The 17083-nt window shown below is 45.0% G+C and overlaps 1 protein-coding gene across 1 annotated transcript; it reads right to left on the reverse strand.

Moving 5' to 3' along the window:
• Positions 1-1838: 1838 nt before the first annotated feature.
• BMP2 (bone morphogenetic protein 2) lies at positions 1839-13521 on the reverse strand. The gene is made up of 3 exons (XM_045981604.1): positions 13388-13521; positions 11821-12170; positions 1839-3871 (listed from the first exon to the last, which is right to left on the reverse strand). Exons 2-3 carry the CDS (start codon positions 12161-12163, stop codon positions 3027-3029), a joined length of 1188 nt encoding a protein of 395 aa, XP_045837560.1. The 5' UTR covers positions 12164-12170; positions 13388-13521; the 3' UTR covers positions 1839-3026.
• Positions 13522-17083: the final 3562 nt, after the last annotated feature.

The raw sequence follows: 17083 nt of genomic DNA on the forward strand, positions 1-17083 counted from the left end.
GAGTTGCACACATGGTTTTTCCACCTCCAATAAAAAATTGAGGGAAAAGATGTGGATTGTGAAGATTTTCTAGCGATCATCTTGGCCTCCTGGGGTACAATTTAAAGAAGCAATTGGAGTAGGAATTATGCAAAGATGGAAGTACAGATAAATTTGTAAACTTTCACCTTCCCCCTCCCCAATTTTGAAGGCAAACAATGAAAGGAGCAACCTGGACCTGCCATACAGGTTCATACCATGCCAGGGAGAGCACACAGCCCAGACAAGCACAAAAACAGATGACACAATTTAATCACTTTTGAAAGGTGATCCTCCAAAATTCAGAAACTAATACATTTTCTTTAAAATGTCCTTTCTAATGTAAAGCCAACTCTAAAAGGATTCAAAGCTCTCTTCAGAATAGCCACTGAAGATTCAGAAGATTCAGTGTCATGGAGTTAGGTAGGACACTTTTTCTCAGCACGGAGAACATGAGCCAAAACATCTATAAGAAGGTGGAATGTATGTAAGAAATTTCTGTTTCTCAAATGAGCTGCCAAGGTCAGAGTCCTCAACTATGACAAAACCTCTGAAACTAAACTGAAGCTGGAAATACCATCATGTATACATATGGAATATATATCACATCTCTTCGTGCTTTTATACATATTATCTGTGTATATATTTACATGTTTGTGTATATATAATTTATATACATATAAAACACCCACAAGAAGACATTAGAGTTGATACCACTGAAAACCATTTTAACAAAATCAGAACCAATGAAGCAGAAAAATCAAAAGAACGTATTGAATTGCCAAATGGATGGAAATTCTTGTGCTATAATCTCACAGTCTCACCTAGAATCTTTGGAGATGAGAAAACATGGGTTGTTATTTAAGATGTTAAGACAGTGCAATCTGTCCCCCACCTCCATGCCAGGTGAGGGTGAAGGGCGGCTAAGGGACAGAGATAATCCTGCCCTCCAAAGCTGATTCTAATATGAATGACTCTTACCTATGCAAGAGCAAAAGGGATAGGCATGAAAAGGAATGGAAAGATTTTTAAAGCAGGAGTAAAAGAACTGGTGTTAATTTAAAAACATGGTCTACCTACTCTCAAGGCAAGGATTAAATCTATCACAATCAAAATGGAACTACATTCATGTTCATTGCAAGTTAATTCCTTGGGAGAATCTGATTATAAGTCTGTTCCTTGACAAGCACACTCATTTTTTCAGCCAGTTCCAGGGCAAGGCAGGGAAGAGGAGAACTAGGCCTCACCAATCACAGCAGGATCAGAGAAGGCAGAGTCCTAGACATTGCCCTAAAACACTTCTAGTAAAATTATGGGGAGTTGTGGGTTCCCTGGCTGTAGAGACATACCCACCAAACCCTTCCTTGGGTCTGATTTCGACACAGAGCACAGAAGCCCTGCCGCTGCAAGAGTTCACTCTGAGTGGCCTAATTTGACTTCATTCTGCTTGGGCTTCTGTCCAATTGGCAGATATCCTCATAGAAGCTGATCTTAGACACTTTCCCTTTCTAATTTTTTGGCACCGTTGCCTCTGCTGCATGGGATATCATCTCTGAAACTCTATCTTGGGTTTCCCAGGTTTTGCTTGTTTGAGAGCTTTGGTTTGCTCTTAAATCTTTCTCCTAAATCACGAACCCCAAAGAGGGTCACGTGAAATACTAAATCGTGGCTAATTCCTTTGAGGCAAATATCAATTATCAAGTGACTTGCTTGCACGTTTCCAGCCATTCTGTGCCTTTCCCCCACCTCCCTCCAAAATGAGTAACTTCAGAAGCAAAAAGGCAAACACAAGGTAACATCACGAATGCCATACAAATGCATCATTTTCTCTTACAGGTTAGACTTTATAGAATGAAATGCCAGGGATCTGATATTTATTATCTGAACAAGGTTTAACATTTGGAGAAATGTGTTCACATAACCTTGGAAAGAAAAGCAAGCTGATCCAACAGAGAAGAGGCAGTGGGCAGAAAACATGATGGGCACAATTTTGCTGTGTGTTGGGCAAAGTTAGAAAACTGGGTCCTTCTGAGCATAAAGAGCTCCCAGATGAGGTAACAGTTAAATACAAATCAATTTCCAACTCTTCGTGAGCGCCACCACATATCAATTTTAAATATACATGACCACAATATTCATAATGAAGAAATCTTATGTTTTATTTAATACTTTGGCCAGACCAACCCCTTTGAAGGGATCACTAGTTTAGGAAAGAAGAACAACAAACCATCATTCACTTTCCTGCAGGTTTATCATTTTCCTAATTATTTCTATTGGCCCTGCTTTATTCTTTCTGCAAATTAAGGGGTAGGGGAGTGTTTCTTTATTAGATCAGCAATGTCTGGTTCTTATCCAAATATTCCACCTAATAAGGACGTAAGTTCTCATGGATTGGACAACCACTCTGCAACATTCCTGAGAATTGAATAATATAATAATCTTGAAAGTCAGCAGAGTGGATTATCCACTTTTTTTTTTCTGGACTTGAACTTGTGACCTTAACAGTAGCACTGCAAAAAAGCAAACGTGCTAAGCACTTTGCCAGAGTAACCTTCCATGTAGACTTTTCATCTTAAATACACACAACTGAAAACAACTACAATTTTTGGAAAATTATGTACAAACCCAATACTTCTTTTGATTACATATAAATACAAATTAGCTATCTTTCCTAAAAAGTGGTTATAATAGTAAATAAATACAAAATAAATCTGACCATTATACTTCATGTGCTGGGGTTGAACCCATATAAAATGTACAACTAAATACATTTTAAAATCTTTAAGGAATAATTCTCTGATTAAAATATTTGTTTTCCCAACTTCTTTTTGTAGATATAAATATATTTTCAAAATAACTGTGTTTTTTTTTTTTTCTCCATTCCATTCTATAAATAAAGTCTTCATTGGGAAATATTAAAGTGTCAACTTGGCTTTTTTTTTTTTTTTGCTTTTTTCTTAAAATATATGTGTGTGTGTGTGTGTGTGTATTTATTTCATTTTGCTGTGCTAACGACACCCACAACCCTCCACAACCATGTCCTGATAGTTCTTTAATACAACCTTTTCGTTTTCATCAAGGTACAACATGGAGATAGCACTGAGTTCCGTTGGTACACAGCACGCCTTGGGAATCTTAGAATTAACGGAGTTGACCAACGTCTGAACAATGGCGTGATTAGTGGAGTTCAGGTGATCTGCCAGGGGAAAAGGGCATTCCCCATGGCAATAAAAGGCATGGTACCCCGGGGGGGCTACAATCCAGTCATTCCACCCCACGTCACTGAAGTCCACATACAAAGGGTGTCTCTTACAGCTGGACTTAAGGCGTTTGCGCTGTTTGTGTTTTGCTTGGCGCTTTTCTCTTTTGTGGAGAGGGTGTCCTTTCCCATCGTGGCCAAACGTTACTAGCAGTGGCCTGATCTGTGACCAGCTGTGCTCATCTTGGTGCAAAGACCTGCTAATCCTGACGTGTCTCTTGGAGACACCTTGGTTCTCCTCCAAGTGGGTCACTTCCACTACAAATCCGTGGTTGGTGAGCCCCTGCGCCGTCCACCTCATCACAGCAGGGGTGACGTCAAAGCTCTCCCACCTGCTTGCGTTCTGATTCACCAACCTGGTGTCCAAAAGCCTGGTCACCGGGAACTTCAAGTTGGCTGCTGCAGGTTTTATAATCTCATAAATATTAATGCGGTGATGGAAACTGCTGTTGTTTTCCAAAGTTTCCTGCATCTGTTCCCGAAAAACCTGAAGTTCTGCTGAGGTGATAAACTCGTCAGTCGGAATAGAAGTTAAATTAAAGAAGAATCTCCGGGTTGTTTTCCCACTCATTTCTGGCAGTTCTTCCAAATATTCTAATTTGACATAAAAACAGGTGGAAAAAAAATCATTCAGTAAAGTACATAATGACAATCTGATGATCTGTGAGAATGTGTAAACCTCACTTTAGGGTTTGATTTAACCCATGTAAAAGTCTGCAACCAGAAAATAACTTCTGCTTTAGATAAAAAGGAAGGCTCCCTTTTCTGTACATCTATGTCAACATGCACACCATGAAGCAAAACTTCACAATTCATTGTTATTTTTTTTTCTCATTATGACGTTTTTAAGCCAATACATGAATACTGCTTCCAGGTGGCTATAATAATGGGGGAAACACTGAAGCATTTCTTTGGAAGTCACAGACTTTAGGGCAAAAAAAAAAAAAAAAAAGCACTATAGTTAGTAGAGGTCTAATGAGTGAGGATTTGAGGAAATTATTGCATTTCTTAAAAAGAAAAAGGCTTTAATGTCAATCCCTTAAATGGTATTCTAAAACATTACTCTGCAATTTAGATGATTTACAAATCTTGATATACAGATTTCAGTTTCCTAATTAAAGAGTCTGAAACTCAACATCAACGATGACATTTTGCAAAGCACACCCTACCATTTTACTCCAAGTCCAGAGACAAAGGCATTTACAGGGATCGACTTCTTTGGAACCGTAAGGGTGGTACTAAGACACCGTAGTAATTAAGGCCAGACAATTTCAAGAGAAGGAACTTCGTAACTGTTGTCTGTTCTCCACCTCCTTATGACCTCAAAAACCAAATCTCATGGTTGATACTTTTGGAAGAAAACAAAAATGACTCTTCGGTCTTTAATTCCTTTGTGCTTAAAAAAAATAATAAACCTATTAAAAACATGCACCTACCAAATAGACACAAAACCAAAAAAAAAAAAAAAAAGGAAAATTTATAAAAAAATACCATCATGAGATTCAGGACATAAGTAGGACATATCCTACTACAGGATAAACATTCCATATTGAGTGTCACTTCAAAATAGTCATTTAAGTGAACTATGCATAAAAGCTCTTTCTGATTTAAGATTCCTGAATTTAAATTTTAAGGAGTACTGCTTTCCAAGCAAACAATAAAATATAACAGCACCTTGCATGCTTTAGTCTGCAAATCATCAAAGGTACACATTATCATTAAATTGGCAGTAAATAGCAATAGAATTTGAGACACTTGGGTTTATTCTAGTTTTACCACATCCTGTCCTTTCATTGTCAAAAAACTTAACCTGCTTCATTCAGGATCCAACCTAAGTGCTAAGAAAATCTGTTGACCATATTATCATAAATGGAAACTATATTGATCAATTTTATGGTTGTATTTCCCCTACATCAAGCAGCTGTAAGTTGTTCGGAGAATGTAGATATCTTAGCAAAGGAGAATCACATCAGATCACTCAACTCAAATGTTCTACTTGTGTAAAACTTCGTCAAAGCACCAGTCATCACTGCAAGCTAAGTGGAAGGGCAGTTCAAGAAGGACAGTTTATACCAAATTATGGAGTAATGCTTTAAGGGGATGCTTCTCAAACTTCAATCTTCACACAAAACACCTAAGACACCTTAAGTCTTCAAATGCAGATTCTGATTCGGTGGGCCTACGGTGGGACCTGAGAGGTGGGACCTGCATTTCTAGTAAGCTCCCAGGTGAGGCCAATGATGAGAGCTCATGGATTGCCCTTACAGGGCAAACCTTACAGGGTGAAGGTTTTAAAGGATGCTTTTCACATTGAAATGGTAGATTCCAGGAGCATATTTTAAAGTGATTCTTGGTCAAATAATACAAAAATGAGAAGAAGAAACAGCAGTGTTGGCCAAGGAATAAGAGGTGAGTCCATGGGTTGGCAGCAGAAAGATCTTCCCAAGCTCATCTACTTGGGATGTGGAGACTATCAGGCCAAGAAGTAAACCCTCCATGGTCCCCTTATGCTTGCTAAGCTACACCTGTTGGGAATATTCTTTGGGAGCTATTCACACTCTAAGCTGATGATACTTCAGGCCAGGCACTATTTTTATTTTTTGTTTAATTTTGTTTTATTTAAATTCAATTAATTAACATACAGTGTGTTATTAGCCTCAGAGGTAGAGGTCAGTGATTCATCAGTTGCATACAACACACAGTGCTCATTCCATCACGTGCCCTCCTTAATGCCCACCACCAGTTACCCCAACCCCACTGACCTCTCCTCCAGCAACCCTCAGTTTGTTTCCTAGAATTAAGAGTCTCTTTCTCATGGTTTGTCTCACTCTGATTTTGTCTTAATTTATTTTTAAAATAACTCTCCGACCAATCAGAGCAGGGCTCTCCTCAGTGGCTCCAACAAGTAACAAGGATTATGTTTAGCTCCTTTTTTCCTTCCCTCCCTGTAATCCAGGGGCCCTCTAATGTTTCCACTGAAGGTGTTCTTTTAGCTGAGAAGCCAACAGATACCAAAGAAAAAAGGAGTGACATAAAAGTCAGTGGTGTCCCCCAGATGTAATGACACAAACCCAGATCTGGCTTGAACTACTGATTTCTCTGATACCAGCACACCTAAGAACACTCTCTTTTATTTTAGAGGGGGAAAGAAAGGCCAATTATCCAGGGCCTTTGCTGAACAGTTACATTAATAAGGTGCCTGGGCGGTGTGTGTGGGGAGGTGGGCACGGAATAAGTTACCCAGAGAAATCACAACTGCAACAAAAACTCTGATTCCAAATCTATAAATGAGAAAGAAGTTATGAGCACATATAGACATGAGCACACACAGACACATACACAGCCAGAAGAAAACAAAGGGACACTTGCCAAGACCAGCATGAAACACAGGTAGAATGAGTAAAGATGGGTATAAAGGAGGTGTACAATAGAATAACCCTCCAGGGGCGCCTGGGTTGCTCAGTGGGTTAAAGCCTCTGCCTTCAGCTCAGGTCATGATCCCAGGGTCCTGGGATCAAGCCCCACATTGGGCTCTCTGCTCAGCGGGGAGCCTGCTTCCTCCTCTCTCTCCCTGCCTGCCTCTCTGACTAGTTGCAATCTCTGTCTATCAAATAAATAAATAAAAATTTAAAAAAAAAAAAAAAAAAGCTGAACTTGTGAAGGGATTTGGGTATTCCAGCCTATTTTAGACCTGGGTTCTTGAACCTCTAAGTTCTTATCCAAAAAGATGGAGCTATGGCTGCAGAAATGGGGGGAAGTAAAGAAAAATATGGCACCAGGGACATCTGACCTCTCTTCCAATAGGGAAGTTCTAACAATCATCTATACTCTGTCAATTACTCATCTACATCCAAATACAAAAGAGGAGTCTGAATTCCCTCAGCCAGTATGGGTTCACTCTGGCCTCCTCTTCCCTAGATAAGTGGGGCAATTGGACATAAGAGAAAGAAGTCACCAGGATAATGCCTCTGGCGTGCCAGAGATTTCTTTGTGCCCCATCTGGCACTAAGATCGTTACAGGAATCATGTCACAACAAACAGATTAGGGAGGGACTCTTATTATCTCCACTTTGGAAATGAAATTCTTGGAGCTCAGAGAGGTTATGTGACTTTCCTAAGGTCACAGAGCTAATAAATGAAGAGCAGAGCTATGAACTTGAGTCTACTGCAGTTCTAAAGTTTCTGGCCACTAGGAGCCACTACCTAACACAGGGGAGGAGTCAAAAACTCAAGCAAGGGGCACCTGGGTAGCTCTGTTAAAGTGCCTGCCTTCAGCTCAGGCACTTGATCTCCAAGTCCTGGGATCCAGCCTCACTTAGCGCTTCCTGCTTAGGGCGGGGAGTCGGCTTCTCCCTCTCCCTCTCCTCCCTCTGCCCCTGCCCCCACTCCTGTGCATGCTCTCTCTCTCTGTCTCTCAAATAAATAAAATCTTAAACTCAAGCAAATGTCAAAACCAATTGGAGTACATTTATATTTGCTACAGTAATAACCACAGGTAAGTTCTTTCCCAACCAAAGGGACAGAAATATACTATCACCCAAGTATGAGGGAGAGAAGATACAACTAAAGAGTAGTTGTATCTTTACTACTCTTTAGGGTCCCTGTGACATGAAGATCTTGTCTGAAACCACTGATACCTTGCAGCTGCCTTTTTGTCCTCAAGAATGGTGAGTTTTAACAGAAAAGGGAATTCGCATTATGTTTTGAGAATTTTGCAACACTCTGGCCCAAAAGCATCCATGAAAACAACGAAAACTGGGAGGGATGCTGTAGCAAATCAGTAAGACTGGAAATCACTGCCCTGAAATGAACTGAAAGTGACTGAGAATAAGAAACAATATTTTCTAGGATATAAAATAATGGCTACAGAATTAATATTATCAAGGAGAAAGAATATATATTAAATAAGGTTAAAAGGAAACTTAAAAAAAAAAGTCAACAAAAGATATGGCAACTAAAGGAAGAGTACAGTCATCCTCACAAACCCTGATCTGCCCACCCTTAACTCCAACACCTTTGGAATGACTACGTGCCCTCTTACTGTCCTTTGACTACTTAGTGAAATACACAAAGGACAAATCTAAAAAAGAAAAAATAGCTCAATGAGAAGGATACAGAGGAACCACCAAAAGAATGAAGGACAGAAAATATTAGTCCAAAAACAATCGTTGGGCATCAAAGCCTCAACCTCCAAAGACTTCCAAAGAGAATGCCTGTTTTACTTTGACGGGGCTCTTTTTTTTTTTTTTTTAATTTTTTTATTTATTTGACAGAGAGAGAGAGATCACAAGTAGGCAGAGAGGCAGGCAGAGAGAGAGGGTGAAGCAGGCTCCCTGCAGAGCAGAGAGCCCGATGCGGGGCTCGATCCCAGGACCCTGAGACCATGACCTGAGCTAAAGGCAGAGCTTAACTGACGGGGCTCTTCTTAAGGACACTGAACTACCTGGGGATACTAGGGCAGCCCATCAAGCATGTATTGACTGGGGGGCGTGTATATCCAAATCCTCTGCTTACACTGTGCGTTTGTGATACAAGTTCTCTCTCTTAGGGCAGCAACTGCTTCTTGAACTCTCCTGTTATACAGATATTTTATGGTAATTACATTTGTGGGAAAAGAGTTAATCTCTGTTCAAAGGCTTTAGTCATGGAGGCAAATAATTCCATTGTTTCATGCAAAAAGAAGACTGTGTCCTTCAGAGTCTGGAGAGCAAGCACATGGTCCTTCCATATTCCACTTAGGCCTTTCTGGTTTTTGTTTTGTTTTGTTTTGTTTTTTTGTTTTCCACTTAGGCCTTTCTGCAGGAAAGCATAAAAACTTTTTGCAGGGCCAATCAAGTCGACCAGTTTCAATGTGTTTTTAACTACAGCAAAGCACAGAACACTCTTCCCCACTGCAGAAGTGATTTTTCTGTCCTCCATGGCAGTGGAGAAAGGTCTGTGGGGCCAAAGAAAAGAGAAAAGAAAACTGTTGCAGCACGTGGGTCCTCCTGAGTGAAAAGGATTATATACAGAGGACTAGGCAAAGCTGAATAGGAGAAATGACAACTGATAATTTTGTTTCAGCTCGCCTACCGTGTGGTCCCATTATCTCCACACAGCGGTGGATATCTGATAACCATGGTATCTCTGGTCTTGCCATTTCACCAAATCACCCAGATCCCACCCACAAATAAAACCAACAGGTAGTTCTTGGAATCAGGCCCTTATTCCTCCACCAAACAAATGCCCATTAAGGTTGTATGAGCCACGTCCTGCTCTTAAAGCCAGCTGCCCTAATCACATGGTTGATTAAAAGATTTTTAGGGCCATGCATGCTACAAGGATGTTTATAAAAACCTCCTGGGTTCCACAAAAATGAAATGGTTTTTGAAAAATGTGTTATGTGGCCTGACAATCATGTACTAGTCATAACAGAAGAAATGGATTTGATGAAATTTGAGGGGGAAAAATTACCTGGCTTTTCTCTGACATATAACTGCATTAAGATGGGACATTACTCTTCAGTTGATTTTAAGCAGGTTGATAACTTCTGTACTGTTTTGCACATAACATGTACACTTTGAAATTGATAAATTCTGATTTATAAACTCAAGCATGCTATTTAAGTTAAAATAACACTCAAATAATTTGTAGCCCGTTTAGTTTTGATCAAGCCCCTTTTAGAGGAAGAAGGAGAAATCCACAAACTTCACTGAAGGAATCCCCTTGCAACTGAATGTTTTAGGTTTCAAATGACTTAAATGTTCCTTCTTTTAGGTTAGAAGAGACACACAGTACCTTCCTGGCCTTAAAAATAGTTAAGAGTGGTTCCAGGCTAAATTTCCAGGAGAGGTGACTGAAATAGCTACTCTCGCTACTTTCCTATGCAGAAAAAAAACAATTCTAACCAGCATCAGCTGGGAATGATAAGGGGCATCTATAACCATCCCAAGGTTATGTTGACAGAACATACGGGAGTGAAAACAATTCTATATATGACAAGAGACAACTTCTGGCTTTAGTCAGTGAATCCTGAAGGAGTAAAATGGTATCTTATACCCTTTCTCATGGAGCTCTACTGCAAAAAGCACCTCACTTGGAACTGTGCTGGAAAATGACGGATTATGATAAACGGATTACCAATTCAGTTGTCCCCCTTACAGTGTACGCCTGCTTTGATGTAGTAGTACCTTTCGTTATGCAACCTGCCTTTGGGACTTCTTCCCAATATCCAGGGCTGTTCTCACAAAATGTGTAGTCATCCTTCACACTGGGAGAAAATGCCTGGCTGCAACATTTTTTTTTTTTTTAAGATTTCATTTATTTATTTGACAGAGAGAGATCACAAGTAGGCAGAGAGGCAGGCAGAGAGAGGGGGAAGCAGGCTCCCCGCTGAGCAGAGAGCCCAATCATGACCTGAGCCAAAGGCAGAGGCTCTAGCCCAGTGAGCCACCCAGGTGCCCCCATTTCTTATTTGTATATATCAGAGCATAGATTTCTACTTGAAATTTACCACCTTAAGGCAAGAATAGGGGAACTTTACTTCCAACTCCCCAGTAACCTACAAGTTGCTGCTCTGTGACATACAGCTTTGGATCTTTCTCTTGAACTTGATGAAACCCATTCTCTATTTGCAATGTATTAAGCCAAAGGGGAATTTAAAATTATAGAAAAAACTAGTGTAGAACATATTTTTGACTAATTGATCCAAGAACTTGGGTACAAGAGATGTCAATAGCTCCTCTCAAACATTTCAAATTCACTAAATGCTTTTCTGATGAAACAAGCAGAAACATCCTACCTTAGGAAAACCACATCCACTATCATAAAGGAAAAAAAACCCAAATTTCAGTGCACATTTAAAAAAAAAAAAAGGCAGCTGCTGCAAAAGCTTTTATCTGAAGGCTTGCCTTGTCTCTACTAGGGAGTTCATCTCAGATTTAAGCACAAAACAAGAAAGTCATTGTGGAAACAATATGATTGTGGAATTGATCTCCCACGGGGATTAGATAGGGATTCGAAATCTTCCAAACCAGGCCCAGATCAACTGAAAATTAGAAAGACTTTGGGGCCAAGACTTTGATTTTTCAATAGTATATCTCTGAAAATTCTGCCCTTGGCTGTGTCTAGCCTGAAACCCCAGCTTAGGCAGAAGAAGCAGACTTACAAGCAAGGGCTTCCAAACAGACAGAAAGAGATCCCCATCTGCCCCTTCTTTTCATTCTTCCCCTACGAAATTCTTGCACGTTTAACTGACTAGGGACATGCTTCTTGCCCTCATCCTCCCCATCATTTGATTTCTCTCCAGTTCCTGGAGGAGGAGTCGCTCTTCTGGCTGCAAGCCAAGAAAAGGGTGCTGATTTACCAAAGGGGAATCCCGGGTTCCCGCGCCACACAGGCAGTGCGTTAAAGCCAGGTTCGGAGAGGCAAGAATGGAAACGTCTGCGGCGGCGCCCTGGCCAAGCTGCCTTTCCAAGGATGCCAACCGTCAGCCCACGGTGGGGAGCTTTTGGAGGTGGCTCTCCGCCCGCATCTCCGCCCCCACTCTCGGCTCCACGCCTCACCTTCGTGGTGGAAGCTGCGCACGGTGTTGGCGAGGCTGGCTGCCCTCTCCAGCCGGTGGTCCGGGGCGGGTGCGCCCGGCTGACCCGAGTGCCGGCGGTACAGGTCCAGCATGTAGGGGGGCACCACGGCGTCCCTGCTGGGGGTCGGTCTCCGCTTCAGGCCGAACATGCTGAGCAGCCGCAACTCGAACTCGCTCAGGACTTCGTCCGAGGGCTGGGAAGACGAGCGGCCAGTGGATGCCGCGAACTTCTTCCGGCCCAGCACAGGAATGAGACCGGCCGCGCCGCCCAGGAGGACCTGGGGAAGCAGCAACGCTAGAAGACAGCGGGTCCCGGCCACCATGGTCGACCTGCGGACAGGATCGACGTGAGTCACCGCGTTCCCCGCCCAACCCTCTCCCCTCCCGCCCCCGCGTCCCCAGGCTCCCGCTCGGTCCGTTGCCTCCTCCTCCAGGGTGCCCACCTGGTTTGCAAAACTCGCGGAAATATTTGAAAGGGGCTGAAGCTCGAATGTTTGGGAGAACGGAAAGCCCCTACTTCCCGAGCCGGAAGGCTTTTCCCCTTCCATCTCACTCTCATCCATCTGATAGGATTTGCGCGCACACACACACACCCCACCAGCGTCAAGACTGTCACTTTTTCTGTGACACTCGCGCTGACAGCCCGTGCAAGGAACCTGGGGAATCCACCGCCGCTTGGTCTGACACCTCTCCGTTCCCTAAACAAACCCAAACACATTGCCCAGCGCTCGCTTGCATATAAACACGCACAAATGGTGCATGTGACTTCCTTACAGGCACTGTATAGAACTTCCTGATACACACACACACACACACACACACACACACACACACACACAGAGAGAGAGAGAGAGAGAGAGTCTATAACTTCCAGACCCAGTAGACTCAAGGCCACAACTTTCGAAGCCACTTGCAACTTGTGGCCCACATCTCTAACCTCAGAGGTGTCAGGACAGGCCACTCCGACCCCTAACTATCCCCTCCCCCCCAAGCAGTCAAGATACACATGCATACTCCTCGAACTAGAATTTATTAATTCACGTGTCAATAGAAGATAGTATTGAAGTACTGCCCCGCTCTCATTCCTGGAAACAAACAGGGAGAACCCCAACTTCTAGTTTCTTCCTAAATGGGACTTGGCTCTGAGTGGAGAGCAGGTCTTCCTGAGAAACTTGAAGAAGGGAGAAAGATGACCTTGGCAGGGCGTAAGGGTTGGCAACTAACGGGTGAAATCCAGGGGCCACCCTCTCGAAGGGATTTCTGAGACTTTTTTTTTTTTTTTAATCATCTAAGTGTTAACAGCCCTAATAAAATACTGAAGAGAGGAAACGGAGGAGGGGCGGAAGAGCGCGAGTCAGGAGGGCTAAGTTGACGGTCGCCGGGGACTGTTGGATGGGGGCATCCCCGCAGGGGCTCGGCTGCACGTGGGTCTGGAGGGGGTCTGTTTACGTCCGGCCAGGCCCGGCCCCAAGACCGGCCAGGCAGCAGTGGCCGCCCAGGCCCCGCGCCCAACCCCCAAGTCCCAGCCCGGGGCCCACGTCCTCTACCTTTAGGAGACCGCAGACTGTCTAAGAAGCACGCGGGGACACGTCCATTGAAAGAGCCTCCACATGGAAAAAGCTCTGGTCGAAGGACCTGGTTCAGGGACCGAGTTCCCTTCCTTCGCCTCGTCCTCTTCCCGGGTGCCGGCGGGGCAGTCCTTCTCCTCGCTCAGGGAACGGAGTCTCGTGGTCGGGCCCAGCGGACGAGTGGAGGGACGCGGGGTCCGGAGGCGGCGAGGCTGGGTCCGCTGGGGCAAAGGCACCGGCGCGAAGTGGGGAGCGCAAGCTATTCTCCCTGCAAGTTCAAGAAGTCTCCAGCCAAGTGCTGACACACAACAACAGCGAGCAGGGGGAGGAGTGCGGGACAGGGAAGAGAAGGAAGAGAGGAAAAGCTGGTGCTGTCGTTATCCTTAGGAACCAGCGCCCGCGGGACGCGTGGCCCCGCGCGGAGCCGGCTGCGGCACTCGGGGGGCGAGGGTCGGGCGCTCCGCGCTAGCTCCGCCTCGGCCCATGGCTCGGGGCAGCCATCCTGGGAGACGCCGGGTCCGGGAAAGGGCGCAGCGGCGATCTCGGTGCCGGGCGAGTTGCCCCCCCGCATCACTCTGCATTACTCCAGCGCACCCCCATTAGCGCTCGCCAGCTGAAACCCCCGCGGCTCCGGCGCTCCGGTGTCCTCGGGCGCATTCTCCGGCGAGTCGAGCCGAGTCCCGGGCCGCCGAGGCGGGTGGCCGCGCTCTTCCCTCGCCCTTCTAGCCCCCGGGCCAAGCTGCGATGCGCTTTGTGGCCAGCCTGGGGTCCGCTCACACGTCGGCCGGCGCGTCGCAGGCCCCCGCACTCCGGCAGTAGGTGATCGGCATCGCGGCTCTCCGGCTCGGCTCCTGGCTTCCCCGCGCTCGGCGCGCCGGTGCTAGGCTCTGGCGCCGCCCGGGCAGCCGAGGCCACGGCGCAGTGGCGCGCACGGCCGGGCGCTCCAACCCGCGCGAGGTCTGCGGCGCGCTAGTGCCTCGGAGCCCCCAGTAATCCGCGAGGCGCTCGCCGCGAGGTCGTTCGCGTCTGCGGCGGAGCCTGTGGCGGCTGATGTCCGGCGGCGGCTGCCAATCCCCGGCGGGGTGTGGGAAGCGGAGCGGCGGGCGCAGCGCAAGCCGGGCGCAGCGCGGCGGGGCGAGGACTCCGGCGGCGACGGCGGCGGCGGCGGCGCCGTGGCGCGGCGCTCGCGGCTTTTAAAGGGGACGCAGTCACCCTCTCCGCGGAGGCCGAACACCTCCCCCTCGGTGGCGCGGCTCGCCGGGGATCCCCGAGCGGGCGGGAGCGGCGCGCAGGGGTGTGGACGGCGCGCCGGGGCAGCCGCGGCGGGGTGGGGCCGAGGGCGGGGACGCGTGGCCGCCGAGGGGGGCGCTCGAGCATCCAGCCCCTGCTCTCAAAAGTGAGAGCTACTGGAGCACAGGACCCTCGCTGGGACTGCGGGAGCGAAATTCGGAACACAGGGTCGGGCCTTTATTTCCCACCCGGCCCGTTATTCAACTTTCAGTTTGAAGTTTTTCGGTACTAGACGATGAAAGGAAAAAAAAAAAAAAGACCTCAACCAAGTTACATGGCAGCGTGGCATGGGCTTGGGTAGACACTTCTGTTTCCCCAGGGTAGGAGAGTTAAAACTAGAGATTGCAAAGTAAGTGTCATTTAAACTTTAACACACACAGGTATGTGTATATACATGTGTAAAAGCGTGAGTACGCATTTACACTTATGTATACATTTATGTTTATGTAAATGCTCTATTCAGATAAATGTACATGTAACATACGAAAATATTCGTGTGTCTCTGTCAGATCTATATATGTAAATATACGCTAACGAAAGTACATTTCTATAAATATACGTCTACGTATCTACGTATGTGAGTTGGATATGGTCCCGCTCTACATGATACTCGCAACATTGACTCCTGTGTGTGGCGGTCTGACGAGAGGATGATTATTATTTTTTATGGTAGCCATTACTTCATGCTTTGTGATATTTATCTTGCCCCACTCGGGAGCAGGCGACTGGCAGCTCAGAGGAAGGTAAAATAATGCACAGTGCGAACCAAGCGTGCAAGACCTTAGAACCTTCTGACCCACCAGGCCCCAGCAGCAGGTAGACAGCATGTGCTGAAGTCACGTGTCCTCCTCAGCCAAATATTGCCCAAATCTGCCGCACCATGGCGTTTCGAGGTTAAGACTTTCTGTCCCTCCCAGGGTTCCAGGACCCTCTGTGCATGACACAACCAACCAGGTTGCCCAGAAGCCCAGGGCAGAAAATTTTTGGAAAAAAACAGATCATCAAAATCAAGTTTGTTTGCACAGAACCTCCAGCCTGCAAAGCAGAAAAAGTCTGAAGCCAGAGCTCTTAACAGCGTATTATCCATGTGTATTATTTTTTCAGTTGGGAAGCTAAAATAATTCTAGGTTCTGCTCACGTAAATCGGATTAGCAACCCACAGAGGGGAATTAGGCACTCGCTGTTTCTGAAAGTATAAAGGTCAAATAAGGTATTTTGGAGGAAGCCTACCTACTAGGAAAATAAATGGGGTGGGGGAGGGGAAAATACTCAGGAGCATCTACTTTTTTTCTCCCCTGAAAATAAAGTGCTATAGAGGCTGCTTGTCCCTCTGAAGCATTGGCTCCCTAACAAGTCGGCAACAGAACATATCCTACCCTTAAACACTTACCTTAAAAAGTGTTTATTGTGCTTCCAAAACTATGTCCTTCCCTATCAAGTTTAACTGAGAAGTTAATCATTGTTTCTGTCATCAGGGAGATTTAGAAGACAAAACAATATGAGACCTAAATCAGTATGTAGCTTTTAAAGAGGAGGAGAAAGATGATAGCTGTTGGGTGCTCCTTGAATAAAGATGAAAACTAAATCTCTGGCGAGGACATCAAGGTTGTCTTGCAGCTTGAGGCCTCCATAACTTGTGAAACGGAAACTTTGTCGGTGTCTGAAATAATCTTCGACAGAAAATAGGCACTTCTAGGCTCTCCATTCCATCTCAGTCTTGCCCATCACAGGATTTCTTTAATGTGTGATGTAGGATTTCTGAGGGACTGCTGAATGCCTGTCCCAAGCAGAACTTCTCAATTTTGGCCCTATTTGTGGAAGAGTCCTACTCTCTGGTTGTTTTTTAGAGATGGCTGCCCTCTTGTGGTGGAAATGAATTCCAACTCTTGGTAGAAATAAAGTCCCTAAATAAATAAGTAAATAAGGAAGTAAGTAAATAAATAATCTCCACAGGATGAATTGGGGTACAAACTACAGGGTGATCATACCTGCTCACTTTCCAAGCAACAGAAATAATTAGAAACTATAACTATAAATGGAGATGACCTATCTCTGTTTTTACTCTCTGCTAATAGCCACCTTCCACCTGCAACTCAGAATGCAAGTTTATCACTTTAGATGTCAGTGTCTTTGAGCTTTGAACATATCACTTACTGCCAACTGTGGCCAGCCTTACTTTTTCAAAGGTTTATTACAAGTTTTTCAGCCGTTAAGGTGAGATTCATTCTTTGTGGGCAAATCATATTTGGTGTTACCTGCCAGATGTGAGGAGTGGCCAGAGTGGGGGTGTGGAGTTTGGGGGAAGGGTTGATGGTAGTTGCCAGAGGACAAAAGCAAATTACTTAAAAAAAAAAAAAAAAAAAGAAAGAAAGAAAGAAGAAAAAA

Source organism: Meles meles, chromosome 16 (genome assembly GCF_922984935.1).
Source record: "Meles meles chromosome 16, mMelMel3.1 paternal haplotype, whole genome shotgun sequence".
Taxonomy (NCBI): Eukaryota; Metazoa; Chordata; class Mammalia; order Carnivora; family Mustelidae; genus Meles; species Meles meles.